The sequence below is a fragment of the Thunnus maccoyii genome, chromosome 12 (assembly GCF_910596095.1).
Source record: "Thunnus maccoyii chromosome 12, fThuMac1.1, whole genome shotgun sequence".
NCBI lineage: Eukaryota > Metazoa > Chordata > Actinopteri > Scombriformes > Scombridae > Thunnus > Thunnus maccoyii.
Genome location: NC_056544.1, coordinates 17801641 through 17819294, shown reverse-complemented (window position 1 = coordinate 17819294; position 17654 = coordinate 17801641). Strand labels below are relative to the sequence as shown.

Below are 17654 nucleotides of genomic sequence, written 5' to 3'. Positions count from 1 at the left end.
AAACAGTATATAAATCTCATCTAACTGTTGTTATTTACTGTAAAAGCCTCCTTTTATGTTTACTGGACAAAAAAAAACATGCTCAGACTTTTTGCCCATAGAGATAGATAATGGTATCTGTATAATATGACAGATAAATATGAGTCGGGTTAACTGGTACAGAGAGTTGTAAATCACTGTAGTGTGATTCTTTGTCTCAAAGGGTTTAATTAGTCTAGAAATTCTTCTCTTATCTGATGACCCCCCACCCCCCTCCTACCCCCCCACCCCCCCCGCACACTGCAACAACTTACAACCATAAACGCCCTGCAATCTGAAGACCAGTGGCCTCAGGAGACTGAGTTGCTACAAAGAGCTGAAAGAGTTGGAAATGGTCATTTTATTGCGTTAGAATAGCTCGCTCGAGACTTGGGTAATGTAGTGCTGAGTGCTAGTAAAGATAACAGTATGAGACTCCGAAGTGAAATACAGCGAGCTACTGTAATGCTCCGCAGTGACAAGTCCCTTTAAAAAAATAATGGTAGCAAACAACAATACTAAACACTTTCTTAGTGACTCTTTACTATTACTGTATAATAGTGATGGTGATGACTGTTATTTTAGATGCACAATCTAATCAGACAGCTCACAGAGTTCATGTAGAGTCACTATGTTCACTATAACTACAAGTGGGGGATATGCAGGCTGCGTTCTTGTCAAATACTCCAACATCATCACAAAAAAAAAAAAAAAGCTACCTATATGTGGCCAGTTACTGGTTGACGGTAGCCTGGTGTTGCTCTATTTCATAGTACATGAACAAACCCATTTATCCCTATCTGTCATTTCATAACTTGTGAGGTATCTGTCACTTCTGGTCCCACGGGAGTCCTGTGTGTTAAGTTTTTTTTTACTCTAATTGAGCTCTTTATTTAATTGACAGTTTATTCTGTCCTAATAAGTCATTTCAAACAATTTTTGATTGGATTTGTGAGTGTTATTTCGCTTTGTTATGGGGAGGATGTTGTCGCTTTCTAACCTGCTAACGATTAGGATTACATTACCTGATTTATTCATGTACAGGGTCATAGGAAGGATACGGTCTTCATTTAGATAATAAGATTAGATGTCTTTGTTTCTAAGTTTTTAAATGTCAGCCTCAGGCAGGACCTGGACAGAACTGAAGGGTGTTTGTCTGCTGTAGTTGAAGTCAGCCTGAAGTGATATGACAGTAACTAGATTTATAACTCAAGACTGAAACCTTGTGGCTCACAGCTTTTAGTTTGTTGCTTGCTTGTGACAGAGTGCTCGATGTTATTTTATAAGGTTAAGCGGACATTCATATAAGACAACTAGGAGTCTCATTTTGACTGTGCGAGCCATCGATCAGGTTGTTTTAGTGGATTAAGGCCGGTCATGTAGCTGAAAGTGTGCAGGCATATGGAATCTGAATATCCAACCAGGACTTTCACATACTGTACAACACACCTCTGTGCACTGATGGATGTTGTATTAGGTTTCAGCCCTTTGTGTTTTCAGGCCTGCAGCTAGGCCCCTGGGTTGTGAAACACTGAACTGATCAGACATGAAAAAATACTGCATGTTATGTTTGACTTTTTTCTATAACTTTAAATCACTTTGGGTTTATGCTGTGTGTCATAGTGTATGTGACTTGATGCTTTTCTCACATGGAAATGTGGGGGAGAAAAAAAAAAAGATGCTTAAATGCAACATTATAAACATAGTCTGGACATTATGGTGCATATACTATATATGATACAGATGCAAAAAAACTTGAGTTTGTGTAGAGCACCTTCTTTTGAAGGACTAGCAGGAGCAGAATGAGATGAGGGGTTATTTTGGCGATGGAGATTAAGGCAGGGGCTTTTTGTCATTTGTGCGAGACAAGCCATTCATCCATCCAGTTCACAGCCAAAAAAAGGCTGGTCCCAGAAATTAGCAGTTTCAGCTCAGCAGCAAAGTCGTCGGGCTGTGAAGGCAGAGAGAAATTGACTAATTAGCAATGCGCACTAAAACTTGACGGTTCTCTCTATAACAGCGAGGGAAAGACTCGGTTTTTCTCCCCCTTTCTCTTTTCTTTCTTCCATAGATGTTTGAAATCGCAGTCATTTACGCTCGACAGTTTTTACAATAGCCTTGAGCCATAATTTTGCGAGTCTCTCCAGCATCCATACCCCTGCATGGTCTCTCTCCACCGGCCATGCACGACCGTTTCTCTCCCCAACCGTGGATTTCCTATTACTCTCGTTACGACTCACTGAGCCCCAGGCCCAAGGATAATGATGTGTTGTTTCTTGGTAGCATAATTTGTCACACGTATATTTCTTCTTCTTCTTCTCTTGCAGAAAGCACAGCTCCCTCTCACACACTCACACACTTCTTGTTAATTCAGAAGAACAAATGATCAACGTCAACAAATAACGTGAAATAGTGACTTTATGAGTTGGAATCAATGGTTATTTTGAGACACCACCGACCATAGACTTTAAAGGAAAAAAGGACATTTCTTAAAAAAGGAGAACAAAGGAAATTCAAGTCAGATTATTGGGAACCTGAAGCTTACTTTCTTTTTTTTGGTCAAGAGCTGAAGTCAGGTAAGTTTGGCTCCTTCTCAGGCAAGCTGCTCACATCATTTAGTTGTGACAGGCGCTTTTAGTGAATCTGGCGACAACGTTACAGCACGCTTGTGTCAAGTTTACACACATTACGCACATAGAAATAGCTTTTTTGCGCTGCAGAAGAAACAATAGATAACGTATATTGCATTTAACTTTACCGAAAGCTGCATTTCAGTGGATATTTGTCGATACTCACGTCCGCTTAACTCATGCAGGCTACCAAAAAAAAAAAAAAAAAAAAAAAAAAAGCGAAACGCACCCGTTACTGCTGCTGACGGCTCGGGAGACAAACTAATTGCTTTTGTATGACTCCGTAAACCTGTGCCGATGTGTTAATGTCCTCATTGTTGAGGGGGGGTGTGCAGCAAGATAGGAGACGGGATAAAAGCGTTTAGCTGAATGCTGCATGTTATCCGTCCACCGTAGCGGTTTGCCTCTTTTTCCTTATCCGACAACTTCAGCCGCGGTTACCGGAGAGGGGGGGAAAAGCGCCGCAGCATCTCCGTATCCTTGTTTTGTTTTGACAGCGCCCTTCAAACCCCCACACAGACAGCCTCCATTTAAATCATCTTGAGTAAAGAATGAATAAGAGTGGCACACTGTGGGAACTACTGCGTTTTTGTTTGTTGCTTTACGACCACAGCTCAAAGTTGAAAGCGACTGAAGCCGTGTTGGATGTAGATTGTCGCCGGCAGGCATGGCATGACGATTATTCCCCCGCTGGATGGACGGGCGATCTGCTCAATAACTTGTTCCCGAAATCGTTTTCTATTGTAATAGTTGACTGATAGCATCTGCGTGTGTTGTGCTAATAAATGACCTGAGGTAAATGGCTTGCATGGTTTATTTGTTGCCTAGGTGGCGTTCACAGTCAGGAAGTCATGTCCAGATCGGGTGATAGAACATCCACCTTTGACCCAACACACAGTGACACCCTGCTGCATGGGCTCAATCTGTTATGGAGAAAGCAGCTTTTCTGTGATGTGACTCTCACTGCCCAGGGACAGCAGTTCCACTGCCATAAAGCCGTGCTGGCATCCTGCTCCCAGTATTTCAGGTCTCTCTTCTCCTCCCATAATGTAATCAACAACGAGGGGAGCAAAGGAGACCAGGGCAGCAGTGGGACCCCCTCATCCTCTCCTGATGACAAGCTGGTGACCCCCAGCGCCAGGCCCATCAATAACCTGGTACTCCAGGGCTGCTCCTCCATTGGACTACGATTAGTGCTGGAGTACCTGTACACTGCCAACGTGACTCTTTCCCTGGACACAGTGGAAGAGGTGCTGTCAGTCAGTAAGATTCTTAACATCCCCCAGATTACCAAGCTCAGTGTGCAGTTCCTCAACGACCAGATCTCTGTGCAGAACTACAAGCAGATCTGCAAGATTGCCGCACTCCATGGACTGGATGAGACCAAGAAGCTGGCCAACAAGTACCTGGTGGAGGATGTGCTGCTGCTGAACTTTGAGGAGATGTGTGCCATGCTAGATGCTCTGCCACCCCCGGTGGAGTCAGAGCTGGCTCTCTTCCAGATGTCAGTCCTCTGGCTGGAGCATGACCGGGAGACTCGTATGCACTATGCGCCGGACCTTATGAAGAGGCTGCGCTTCGCCCTCATACCTGCCCCAGAGCTCGTGGAGAGGGTGCAGTCTGTTGACTTCATGAGGAGTGATCCTGTGTGCCAGAAACTACTCCTGGATGCCATGAACTATCACCTGATGCCCTTCAGGCAGCACTGCAGGCAGACCACAGCCAGCAGGTGAGGAAGAGACAGACAAACAATACAGACATGAGTTCACCCACACACACAGAGCACTGAGCTATTTGAGAGTGAACAAATTAAAATGCAGAATTATATGCCTCCCACTTGTTAATTTTGAGCAAATTGCTGACTCAAGTGTAGCCCACTCGCTGGTCACACTGCCTGTGTAGTCTGGATCATGTAGGTGGTCACAGGTGTGAGATTAGAGGCCCAGTTTTGTGGTGTTTTCCTATAAAAGAATTCCAGCTGCCACAGGGCTTGACCTACTCTATGCTACACTTTATCCATAATTACTAGGTTACCTTATGTTTTAGTGAAGACTAAACAACTCTTTATTTCCTCACACATCTGTGTAATTGCTCTCTAATCAGTGTAGACAAGATGCAACAAACTAGATAAAGGTTATGCATTTGATTTGTGGCAACTCATGAGTATAATTTGAAATGTTGTAATTAAATTGTTACTACAACCACAAGGTAATTACATAATAATTCAAAGTACAATGACACCCCAGGTATGGATGTTACAATGAACAAAAATGTAATACAATCAAAGGGAATTTTGTACATTTGAGTGTGTATTATACTTGAAAATGCAGGATTCATTTACAATAAGGGACAATCAGATGACGCTCCTCATTCAGGTTAGATGCACACGTCTCACTCACAGAAATAAGCCACGCTGCACGGCTTGCCTCCATGTTTGTCCAGATCAGCACTTTAAGGAGCTTGTGAATAGACAGATATTGTCAATAAGTCGATTGATTGACGGCGCTGTTGTCGGGTTTTGTTAACAGAGCTGACTGGAGTTAAAAAGTCGTGGCTGAAGATCTTTTGAATAGTGATGGCATCAGTGTTTTGAATTTATATATCTGTGGACAGAGAGAAAAGTAAAGCTGTGGCATCAGAGAATCTCTAAACCTGAAGTTGAAAATCAAATTTTTACACAAAGAATCCGAACATGGAACTGTTTTACATGCATCTAATCCCACATTATCCCAATAACATATCTATTCCCACATATGGAACCTAAATGAGCAAGGAATCAGGAATCCTCATAATTAGTTTCACATGCCACTGTTTCTCTCCTCTCAATTAATCACCATTATCTATGTCCAGGGGCTCATTTGCATATGAATAACCCCAAAACACTTCCGAGTGGGCCAGTAGCAGAGAGAATGTACCGAGACGACGGTGATTTACCCAAGCATAAAAAAGTACAATATGAAAAAGGAAAAAAGGGTGCATCTGAATAAAAAGGCCAGCTACTCTTAATCTTTTTTACTGGATATTGTGATTAATTGGTAGATTTGTGTTGAAATCCATTAGGAGCCAGATAATGGTCATTAATGTACAATAAAGTGTGCGGCTTTGAGGTTATATATCATATACAAACAGCAGGAAATATCTCACAACTGGCTTAGAGATGTCACATGAATCATCGCAGCCAATGAAATGGAGACATTGTATAGGCAGGTTTATGTACTCAATTGTGCTTTTAGCCTCTAGCATGGCAACCCCGCAGGACCATCGTCGCTTCACAGCTAATTGAAAAGATATCTTTAGAGCGAAATAACTGTTCAATAACACATCAGAAGGATAAGTATGCTGTTGAGCAATTTTTTGTTAATTGTAATAAATGTGGTAACATCCTGTATTGCCTGATTAGTAGTCTCAAGTTCAGTAGCTGTAGGAGCATTTATTACTTTAACCATACATTTATTCTTAAGTTCATTCACTAATTGATTAATTAATAGAGTGAGTATTTGCAAAATGAAAAATCAAAATATGCTAGGGAAGAGGTGTTGATGCTATCCAACGTAATTATGTAAACTGTGGAATTAAAGGTGTGCTTTTTGGGGGCCTTGAGGTGTTTTATGTCAAGTCTTGATACCTGTTTTGTTGTTTTTTAACATTTGTTCACACACACACACACACTTTTGACATTACAGAATCCGTTCCAATAAGAGAATGCTGTTACTGGTGGGTGGTTTGCCTCCTGGACCTGATCGTCTCCCAAGCAATTTGGTCCAGTACTATGACGATGAGAAAAAGACATGGAAGATCCTCACAAGTGAGTAGCAAAGACCCTGCTTTTTTTTTTTTTTTTTTTTTAACCTGAGGCATCTTGTGTTCGTGGCTTTTATGATGAGGAATAGTTGTTCCTATGGATGACTTTAACACAGGTTAATTTCCACGGAAAATGAGGGAAGGAGTTCCCTAAATCCTTCAGGTAATAATGTATCACTATCACTTTTAATATAAGTTTTTAATCAGAGCGTGACTTCACAGCACTGTGGAGTTTCATGCTCGGTTTCCCTTGTTTTTGCTGAAATATGCTGGCAAGATGCATGATGAGATTTACTTGAATCTAATGATTTATTGTGGCAGAGATAGAACAATAATGAATGGCATCTTTTCCTGAATAGCTTTTAAATGCAGCGTGATTATTCGTTCACATTGATCAATAAGTAAGATTGAATTGCCCCACACATAATAATACACAGCATGGAATTAGCCTGTTGACCCAGTGTCACTATTGATATTGGATTTAGATAAGGTAAAGCAAATGCCAAATAGACAGTAAAGGTCAGTCGGACACAGCGGCTGTAATGTTGATACAAACATTAAAAAGCTTATTTATAATTATTTTAATCGACCAAATAGAATATCTTATGAAAAAACAAACAAAGAAGAAGATAAAGACATATTCTATAACCTTTAGGGATTTATACTTTATGATAATGATCCCATGATGTCATATTGAAGGCAAGTTGTCATAATTCCCTCTGAAAATCTATTCTGTTAAAAAAAATGGCAGCGTTTATGGAGAAAATATCCGTAGCCTTTGCAGGGAAACACATTCCTACAACACACATCTCTGGAAAGTGTACCATACTCTTTTTTCTTCTTCCTTGTCTTCCTTGACCTTTTAAGGCACACCACTATATTGTTGCCATATTGCAAAGGTCAAACAAGAGCTAATGGGAAACCATATTTGTCCTTTGCATCATCATTGCTGGACATATTGAGTTTTTGTCCTTTGTTTTGGTTGGAGCCATATCTCAGCAGTGTCTCTTCATTCATACATATTAGCTATAGGTCTGTTTTCTGTCAGTTTATATTCTCACTTTATGGCACGAGTTGTTTTATTTTTACAAATCTGGTATAATGTTTCTATTTTTGGCTCTGAAATTCACAGACGAAGTAGTTTGGACATGGTTTCTGTCCATGCTCGAATCATAACATTTCTTGGCAGTCGTCTGGTATTTTAGCTCATGTTTGTCCAAATTTATCAGGGTGCATTCCACTAAAGGAGGCATTCATACACAACAGCCTGAAGCTCAGTGGTGTTTAGATTGTCGTTTTCTCATTAAATTCACACTCATGGGTATAAACTGCAACAAGCAAAAGGTCAATAGGGATTTCCATCACTCAAAACTAAAACGTTAACACTCAAATGGTCCGTGGCCAAGTGGAAGGACAAAACTGCAAAATCATCCCCTTAACACATCAGTGACTATCTGATGTAGCTTCCACACATTGGATGTGGAATAGAAGATTATTAACATTCAATCATAACTTTTCAATGAGGCGAAACCTGAGAGGGACAGCCTTTGATTAAGACATTCATCAACACAATTTGGGAAGAATTTGATCCCCCTCGTTGTGTCAGATATACCCACTGCTCGCTGATTCCAGTGTAAAGTTTGCCATCTAGTGTACCCACAGCAGCGTGGACGAACACAAGACAAAGGCAGGCACAGGGCTCAGAGCTGGACTGTTCTGTTTCCCTCTTTAAACCAACCTGATATTAAAATCCCACACTTTGAAATGGACCTCATCTATGCAGCACAGCCTAGAACAAAGGAATTCAGCTCAGTGGGATGCAATTGTAATGGCATTAAAGGCACATCAGAGCTCGAGCGGCAGTGGTGCATTAGCTGTGGAGTCATTCAACCGACCCCGACTGTGCCTCTATGCAGAGGTTTCTGACTCCCTCTAGTGAGCCCTAGAGCTCACTGTAGACTGGAGTGATGGCGTCCATCTCATAGAGGACGTGCTCGTCCTTCCCTCCTGTGGCTGTTCACCCCTGGGGTTAGTGGGAGATTTAGGTGAGAGGGGACAAACAAGTAGATGAATTTCATGTAGTTTCTCTCACAGTAAACTCTCAGACAGTGTAGGGAGAAAAAGAAACAACATGCTTTATTTTTCTCACTGCACAAAGCTATTATTGGAGTGGTGGTAATTATTATAGCCTGGCTAAGCTCCCACTGCTCACCTGTATCTGAGGCACCTGTAGAGGCAGGGCAAATGCCCCAAATCCTCCCACACTACTCTCCATACTGTAGCGACACACTGTAAGGCGATAATCTCCTTTTCACATGTGCACGAGATGATTTTTAGTATGAGTACAAGTCGCTAGACATCAAATAAAAAGCCGCCCATCCATGTCCTATATACTGCTGACTGAATGATAATGTAAATAGCATGTAAGGGAATTTGGCAGTCATATGGCACTCGTCTTTGAGGTGCACTGGAGGCAGGCAACCTAATCCTCTCGTTCAAGATAAAGCTGTGTTTCGTGTATGTAGTATTAGTTGCTATCTGAGACTCCCCTCCCATAGAGGAGCGGCACATGTCAGCCAGCCAGAGTGAGATTGCAGGGAGAGGCCAATTGGAAAGAAATGAGATTCAAGGCTGTCTAATTTTGCAGCAACTGTGATCCATCAGGCGGTGGGGAGGTGACAGTGGAAATGACTGATGGAGACAGACAGGTGGGCTTTAACATTTCACTGATTTGTGCTCAAAAAGCACCGGGCCTGAGATTTATTGAGTGAACACGATCATGTTCATTATGACTGTCACCTAAGACCATTTCTCTACATCTCAATGGGGTCACTTCAGCAAAAAAGAAGATGGAGGAGAGGAGGGGAGCTCAAAAACATACACAAGGGGAAAATCCTCCACGAGGGGTCCTCCTGCAACTGTGGGCTCACGGCTGTGTTTGCTATCTTGTGCTAACACGTGATGAACAGCATGATACACTAAAGATGCATGTGCTGAATGTACTTAATATACCATCATATTAATAGTTGCCACAGCATATTTTTAATGCTAGAAGAAGAGACAAGAAAAAGTGTTTCACAGTGAGATTCAGTCCATACAGTCTTATTGTGAGGTGAGTTAAGTCCCCTAAATGGAAAATTCTATAGATAGATGATAGATAGATAGATAGATAGATAGATAGATAAATAGATAGATAGATAGATAGATAGATAGATAGATAGATAGATAGATAGATAGATTATTGAAGTATTGTCATGACAATCAGTAGACCGTTTAATTTGTTCCTGTTTTGGAGTCAACAGACTTGATTCCCCACAAGAAATCACTTCCTGTAGATGGATGATTGGAAGGTTATAAAATAAAGGCAATGATGAGGGTGAATAAATGCTACAACAGTGACTCACACTGAGGATTGTGAAGTAGATGTTTACCTGTGTCATTATGGTTCAATCACAATTTAATCTTGACACGAAGGTATGCACTGAGAGTAGAAATACTAGTGATTAAAAAGTTCAGTGCCAGATAACGTTCTTGAAATATGAACCTCATTTCATTGTGACCAATATCTATTGTCCAGTCCAGTAGACCTACATTAGGGATTGTTTTCAGCGTTGTTCAGCCGCCAATGTAGTTTTATAGGCCTTTATGTTTTTAATATGTTTTGTTTGTTTATTTTAATTCTAAGAAAACAACAGAATTATAAAACTAGGATTGTATCTCATGTCATAACAGAGTTATAGCAGCTTTTGTTTGTCCAAGATAAAAAAATAAAAAAGACTTATATACACAAATGTATGTTCTGTGTGTTGCTACCATAATTGAGATGTAATTGACAGGTTTTCATTTATAGTTGGACATCATGGTCAAACAGGCTAAAGCTGTTGAATTAAAACTGTTTGAATTCACAGGACACTTTTATTTACATCAAGTGCTATTTTTGGGGGTTACAAATGACCTACATAACCTGGCACAGAACGAGAAACAGCAGCCTTGGTTCAGATGCCTCTCCTCACATGGGGGCATTAATTGTTATCAGCCGACATAAAATCATGTTTATAGGGATTTACATTAGCTTTGTTCTTAAATTGTTATCTACACTAGATTTATGAAAAATAACCGAACAGTTGTGATGCAAACTGTAAAAGAGAAAACATAATTCTTCCTCAGGGGGCCAAATATTTTGTTTGAGGGCCAGATTTGGTCCACAAGCCTCTATTTGCACACCACTGACCTTTATCATTCTTATGTCGTAGTGATTGATGCCATTGATTTTTGTGTCTCGTCTAGTAATGCCTTACAACAGCGCCCATCACTGCGTGGTGGAGGTGGAGAACTTCCTGCTGCTGCTGGGCGGAGAGGACCAGTGGAACCCCAACGGTACTGTAACACCACAGACTGAACGTCTTCGCTTTCCAGCGATTCCTCACATCAAATTTGTCAGTGTTTACTTCATTGAGAGAGCACTCTGAGTGACTTTAAACCCATCAGAGTTAATGTAACACTTTAGTAGTTTCAAACACTCATCCCACAGCCAGATCAGCTCTGAGTGGACAAACAACACTCCAAACACTCCAACACAGAAAAATAACTATTAACGCTTAAATACTTGTAGTGTAGAACTGTTAAGAGTGCTTTTAGTGAAATGGTAGTGACAACCACCAAAGTAAGAAACAAAGACTGTAAATGATGAAAAATCTGTTTCTGTCTTTTTGCTCTTATTTGACCGAGTATCATAATAATACAGCTGCTGTAAAGTCAACACAAATTATCCTCTGAAATCAGATCAACTCTAGGATTAGAAAAACAACAAGACTTCAATCAATACGTCTGAGCTCTAATGGCAGTGAAAAGCAGCACATTTTAACACTGGAAAATCAGCGTGTATGTGTGTGTGTGTGACGTTTATATTTAAGAGAATACCTGCACAGTCCACAGTTGTGCATTTTACTGATATGTTGGCAATTAGTCAGCCAATCAGATCTGAGCGCTTGTCATTTATCTTGATTTCTGTCTGTTTTGCAGGAAAACACAGCACTAACTTTGTCAGCCGCTATGATCCCAGATTCAACAGCTGGATACAACTGCCTCCTATGCAGGAGAGGTGAGACCAATTTTTATTTGATTACAGATTAGCTCATTTTTAACTCTTTTTAAACTCTGCTGCATTTATTATTAGCATACACTCACCAGCCACTTCATTAGGTACACCTGTGCAATCTAATGAAATCCAATACAACAGTTCTGACATGGTGTTCCTAATATTTTGTCCACGTCATTAACATACATGAGGGGGGCAAAATATTAGGAACACCTTTTAATATAACGTACCCCAGTACACCACCACCACCCATTACGACCTCAATAATAAACATAAAGTTGAATTATCAACTTTCTGACAATGTCAACAAAAACTGAAAATGTATAAACTTCATAAATGTAGAATTTATAGCAGAGCTGTTGTATTGGGTTCATTAGATTGCACAGGTGTATCTAATGAAGTGGCCGGGGAGTGTATATATTTTATATTGATTGCTAATGCAGAATTAACTTTTGTTTAAATATACACATAATGTCTGATTGCCAAAAGGAAATGCTGTATAAACATCTGATGATGTACTACGACACTGGGGGGCGTCTCAGGCAGAACTGCTCAAACCGTATTGTATTTTATTAAAGAAAACAAATATGAAAATGTGATTAAAATTTAATTATTAGATTCTTTATTAGCATGTTATTATTAGAATATCTATGAATCATGCTTTTATGCACATACTAATGTGAAATTTTGTCATTGTATTTGAAATTCTACTTTTTTTTTTATTTTACATTTAAAAAATGGTTTATGTGAAAGTGAGCAAAACCATAGCACTGGCATAAAAACACATTATTGTCAAACAGTTCATTATTTCAAATCCAATGATGAAGGATCATTAGTAGCTGTGATCTGTTTCCTGAATGATTACCACACTAACTGTGGAAAAGCCTTGAATGAATCCTATCATTGCTGGTTTAATGATGTTGTCTGGGTGACACTTCCTCCTCAGGAGAGCCAGTTTCTTTGCCTGCCGCCTGGATAAGCACCTGTACGTGATTGGTGGTAGGAACGAGACGGGCTACCTCTCCAGCGTGGAATCCTACAACTTGGAGACTAACGAGTGGAACTACGTGTCGTCTCTGCCGCAGCCTCTGGCCGCCCATGCAGGAGCAGTGCACAATGGGAAGATCTACATATCAGGTCAGGAAAGATCCTGTCATTCAGTCACAGTTACAATCATGTCTTATTTTACCTTAAAAACACTTACTGCAAACAATTTCTCTTCCTTCTATTACGTACAGTTTACATTACATTTTTGCAAAAAGGTACCAAGTGTTAATTGCTCAGCATTTTAAAAAAAAGATAAATACATCCATGAATACATACATTTCTATATTATAAGTAGACTAACATCAAGTAACAATATCCGTCTTTATGATCACAGCTGGAAAATGTGTTACGAGTAAAACAACATTAAACAAAAATGGGGATTTATTCATCTTGTGTCGTGCCCAACTTTAGTGGGTCATAACATATCAGGTATGGAATTAGTGTTTAGATGGTCCGGTTCAAGATGAGACCAAACCCTTCTATGGATGTCAGTTTTTGAGCAACAACAAAGACTAAAATGTGGCCTGTAACAGACTAGGTAAACCTTGTTTTTAGCCTAGCAGATTGCCAAAAACACCTTTTGCTATGTTGTAACACATCATAAAAAAACAAAAGTCTAAGCTTTACGATAGGTTCAGAAGGAATCACGTTATAAAATAGGTTTTTTAAAAATTATGAATCACCGCAACCTTGAGAGGTCCTTGAACATGCAGTCATAAATGTGCACAAAAAATATTAGACACAAACACACACACACACGACCAAACACACACACACACGACCAAACACATGATCCCCTCCAAGCTTACGCCTGGTGGAGATAATAACCACATATTCAGACCCATGTGCAAAAACTGTAAAAGTGTCCATCATACCACATAGCTAAAAGAGCAAAATCCTAAAAGTGACATCTTATGTTAAATGTTAACATAGTCAAAGTGTCGCAAACTGGTTAAAAACAAAGTACAAAGACATTAAACATAGTACTGTCATCTTGTGTTACACAAATTACTCACGATGGGCACAAATTAGCTCTAGATGTTCATCATCCTCTGACCCAGCACCCTAAATCACCAGTCTAAGGACAGAATTTCAAACTCTCTCTTTAAAGGATAGACAGGAAAATTAAAAATGGCATTTTCTCCCTAAAGACATGATATATGATATATGATATGATGATAAATACCAGATTTAAACATGTTATTTGATTGCCACTTATGAAGGTTTTCAAGTTTGTTCTTACTGCAAAGTTTAAGGTTGTCTGAACACAAACGCTTTACTGTGCAACAACTCATATATAACTTCTATTCAACGTCTATACAATACTTCTACTTCTTGAAATCTATAATCATTTCTATTATTTTAATGACATTTAAATCAAGAAAAGACTCATCACATCGACCTAGAGCGTCTGACTGAATCATCCGTTAGCTTCATGACGGGACCATTGTGTTGTGCACCACATCAGTCATTAGATTATAAAACTAAAAGAAGGGAACAAAGACACCAACCTTGAGTGGAAACAGTTATTCAAAAGAGCTGGATGGAAAAGGAGCCATTAACTCTATAAAAAAAACAACCAAAACACGCACATATACGTATATACACATATCTATCCAGCAATACAAAGAGCCAATAGGTTTCTCTGTAAGCACATGTGGATGGAAACAATACTTATAATTTTACCATGTGAACCCTGGTAATGATGAGGTCCAGCGCCAAATCAATACATTTACCTCCTCTTGACCTAGTTTTAAGTAAGAGCTACCATTGATCAGTGTACACAAATGTATATTACATGAGCAGCCAGTGTGTCCAACTGTACGTTTGCTGTGTTTACCTGTCGCAGGTGGAGTGCACAATGGAGAGTATGTGTCCTGGCTCTACTGTTATGACCCCATAATGGATGTGTGGGCTAGGAAACAGGACATGAACACAAAGCGTGCCATTCATGCCCTGGCTGGAATGAACGACCGCCTATATGCTATTGGAGGGAACCATTTGAAAGGTAAGTACTCGAGCGTTTCAGGAAATGAACGGAAAACAGGTCAAGATTTATACTTTTTTTTTTTTAAACTGTATGAAAGAGATGCTGCCATTATGAGCAGGCGACCATGACCTTCATTACACCGTGCTCCCTTTAGTCCCTCTTCTCTTTCACACTTCATCATTCAAGGTACAATATGAAAAAAAAAAAAAAACGAATTACAGTTATGTGTTGCACATCCTGAATGCATAACTGAATGCGGCCATTTGAATGGGAATCATGAAAAGCTGAACTAATGTATTTGTCTTTGAAATACAGTCTTTCAGTGCTCTGTTTAATTAAAAAGATGTGATGTGAATTTATAAACCTGGTCCAAATCTGTGGGGTGGATGAAGGTTCATTACTGTCCATTTTAATGTAAAGAACACTGAGTTCACTCGTAAGAAAATGCGATATATAGATAAAATTACCTTGTCTTGTCTTCATATTGGGGCAAGGTCTTGGTATATGATCATAAACATGCTTCAGAGGCCTTGAGAGGCAAAATCCAGATATTTCATCTGTTAGTTTTCTCTTGTATTTACCTGCATGTCATATTGCTATCAGTACACTGACTGAACAGGCAGCATATTAAACTGGATCTATAATAAAAGGGCCTTTTAGCTGCATGTGATACACTACATTTAAAACTTGATTTCATAATATTAAATATTTAAAACTGAATATGCAACAAAGTTTGGATGTGATGGTGTAGTTTGTGCAGATTTGATTAACAGTCGCCTGGCAACATAAATAAATCAACTGTCATCAGATTTTGGTTCAAATGTTGTAAAATCCTGATTGGTGCAACAAAAACGTGCAACATTTCCTTTTTCCATCTGAGCCTCATCCACTTCAAACAACTGAGAACAGCACAGACAAAACACAAATACAGAAATCTCTCATGTAAAATAACCATGATTGTTGTCAGAAGATGTTGTGGTCACGTAGGAGCTCGTCACTCAGTTCTCAGGGTCCTTAACGTTTAATGTTAACCTAAACTTACAATGACAGGGCCTGTTAACTCCACTGACATCCTTATGTTTACATACTTCTCTTCTTCTCTCGCAGGTTTCTCCCATCTAGACGTCATGTTGGTGGAGTGTTACGACCCAAAGGCCGACCAGTGGAACATCCTGCAGACGCCCATCCTGGAGGGTCGCAGTGGTCCTGGCTGTGCCGTTTTGGATGACAGCATCTTCCTCGTGGGGGGCTACAGCTGGAGCATGGTATGTTCTTACAGATCAGATTATTTTACATTAAACATATCCTTGCTGTTTGTTGTTTTTTTACTATGTGTGTTTTTATTAAACCAAGTTTTTCCACATCACAGCTAGAAACCCAAACAGCACCAAGAGGAATGAAGACAGTGACTGAATTTTCTTTTCTCCTCAGGGGGCCTATAAGTCTTCTACCATCTGCTACAGCCCAGAGAAAGGAACATGGACAGAGTTGGAGGGAGAGGTGGCGGAGCCCTTAGCGGGCCCAGCCTGTTCCACCGTCATACTGCCTGCCTGCCTTCCCTTTAACAAATGACAACTAATCCGACCGAAGGGCGGCGAGGGCGTGGAGTGCCACAGCGATTGGATGGAGGACCATCAATAAGCAAAACAGTTGTCAACAATTTTGTGACAAACCCCGCAGTCAGATGACTGTCGGGTGTGTATAAATTATTTTTTTACAGGTTTGACCAGAGCACTTTCGTTATTCCCTACTGACGGTTTGAGAAAAAAAAAAAAAAGAGACAAATTGTGTAACTCATGTATTTAAACTCATCTGTGTTCTGAGAAATGGTCGGTTTCATATTTGATTTTATTTAAACTGATTGTAAGTGTTTTTGGCTTCTCTTCTATAGCACGCATAGTGTTGAACTGAATTATAGCTTTCAAATCCATTGTATCTTGTATTCAGTAGAGGCATAATTCCAGCAAAATGCAGTGTTGTTTCACGGACTGACAATGGGAGAAAAAGTGATCAGTCCCAAAGTATCATGGGGTTAAACTAGGGCTGGGTGAGTTACATACATAATAGTGATTATCAAAGTGTATAAATATTCTTCATCACTCATGTTGTTACTCTCTTTTTCTCTGGCTGGATTGTGCACTTATCCCACTGTATCACAACAAAAACTGTTTTGTTATCGTTCTCTAGAAATGAACATATTTATGTGTCCAAAGTGGGAACATTTCCAGAAAAAAAGTCATGATTTAACTGACATGGTATGAGTAAAAATACACTGTAAAAAAAGAAGAAAAAAAGACACAATAACATAAAGATCTTTATGAGGATCTGTCCGTATCACCCAGCCCTAACTTTAAACTAATTAACTTTTACACCCAGGCTGAAGTTGTGTTTCTGTATAACTTGTCGAACAGAGATTTCCTTTCAGGTTATCTGCTCGACAGAAAAAAATCTTGCCAAATGTTTGTGGCGGTTATTCTTCATGCTGCAGAACAAAACAATTTAAGGTTTACCATTGATTCTCAATATTTATATGACGCACTAATGTTCAATGATGGTACAATCAAATTTTAATTGCTAGCCAATGTATTTGTGGGTAGCATGTTTGGGTAAACTGACGGAGAGGACTTCGGTTTGTTCTCCTGTGCAAGTTAATGTTAACAGGCCCGTTTATGAGGCCACATACAGCAGCATTACGGGATTTTAATCTTCCATGTATGAAAAACAAACGAGCATACAGTGATCCTTAATGCACTAATAGTGAACTTTTAATTCAGCGAAATAAAGTTCACTGAAATGTAAATTAATTAATGTACTGTGTTTTAAAAAAAAAAAGAAGAAAAAACTATCTTCAGTACAAATGAATCCAGTCTAGTCTACGTTATTCAGTTCAAAAAGTTGACTCTAAATATTGATGCAGTACCTGTCGGACTCTGTAAAGGTTTGTTGAGTTCATTCTTGTACATAATCGCTTGCAGTGAAACATTTTTGTGCACTCAACCTTGGATTTATTCTCAAATCCTGTTATGTCCTTTGCATTTTAGAATATGAAAATAAATTGACTCTTGATGAT

General features: G+C 39.6%; 1 protein-coding gene and 1 long non-coding RNA gene across 3 annotated transcripts in view; one reads left to right on the top strand and one right to left on the bottom strand.

Moving 5' to 3' along the window:
- LOC121908539 overlaps positions 1-3489 on the bottom strand; it is a 12011-nt gene extending 8522 nt beyond the window's left edge. The window contains exons 1-2 of the long non-coding RNA XR_006099262.1: positions 2564-3489; positions 1793-1969 (exon numbers count right to left, since the gene is read on the bottom strand). This is a non-coding gene — a long non-coding RNA (uncharacterized LOC121908539). The remainder of the gene's footprint in view (positions 1-1792; positions 1970-2563) is intronic.
- Positions 1-17654, top strand: part of klhl14 (kelch-like family member 14) — a 19469-nt gene extending 1815 nt beyond the window's left edge. Inside the window, exons 1-9 of one of the 2 annotated variants that reach the window (XM_042428617.1) lie at positions 1992-2594; positions 3477-4377; positions 6332-6453; positions 10737-10826; positions 11472-11550; positions 12494-12684; positions 14444-14602; positions 15692-15849; positions 16016-17654. In XM_042428617.1, coding sequence (XP_042284551.1) covers positions 3500-4377; positions 6332-6453; positions 10737-10826; positions 11472-11550; positions 12494-12684; positions 14444-14602; positions 15692-15849; positions 16016-16156 — 1818 coding nt within the window. In that variant the 5' untranslated portion in view covers positions 1992-2594; positions 3477-3499 and the 3' untranslated portion in view covers positions 16157-17654. Of the gene's footprint in view, positions 1-1991; positions 2595-3476; positions 4378-6331; positions 6454-10736; positions 10827-11471; positions 11551-12493; positions 12685-14443; positions 14603-15691; positions 15850-16015 lie in introns of those variants that run through there. The other variant, XM_042428618.1, reaches the window with a different exon arrangement.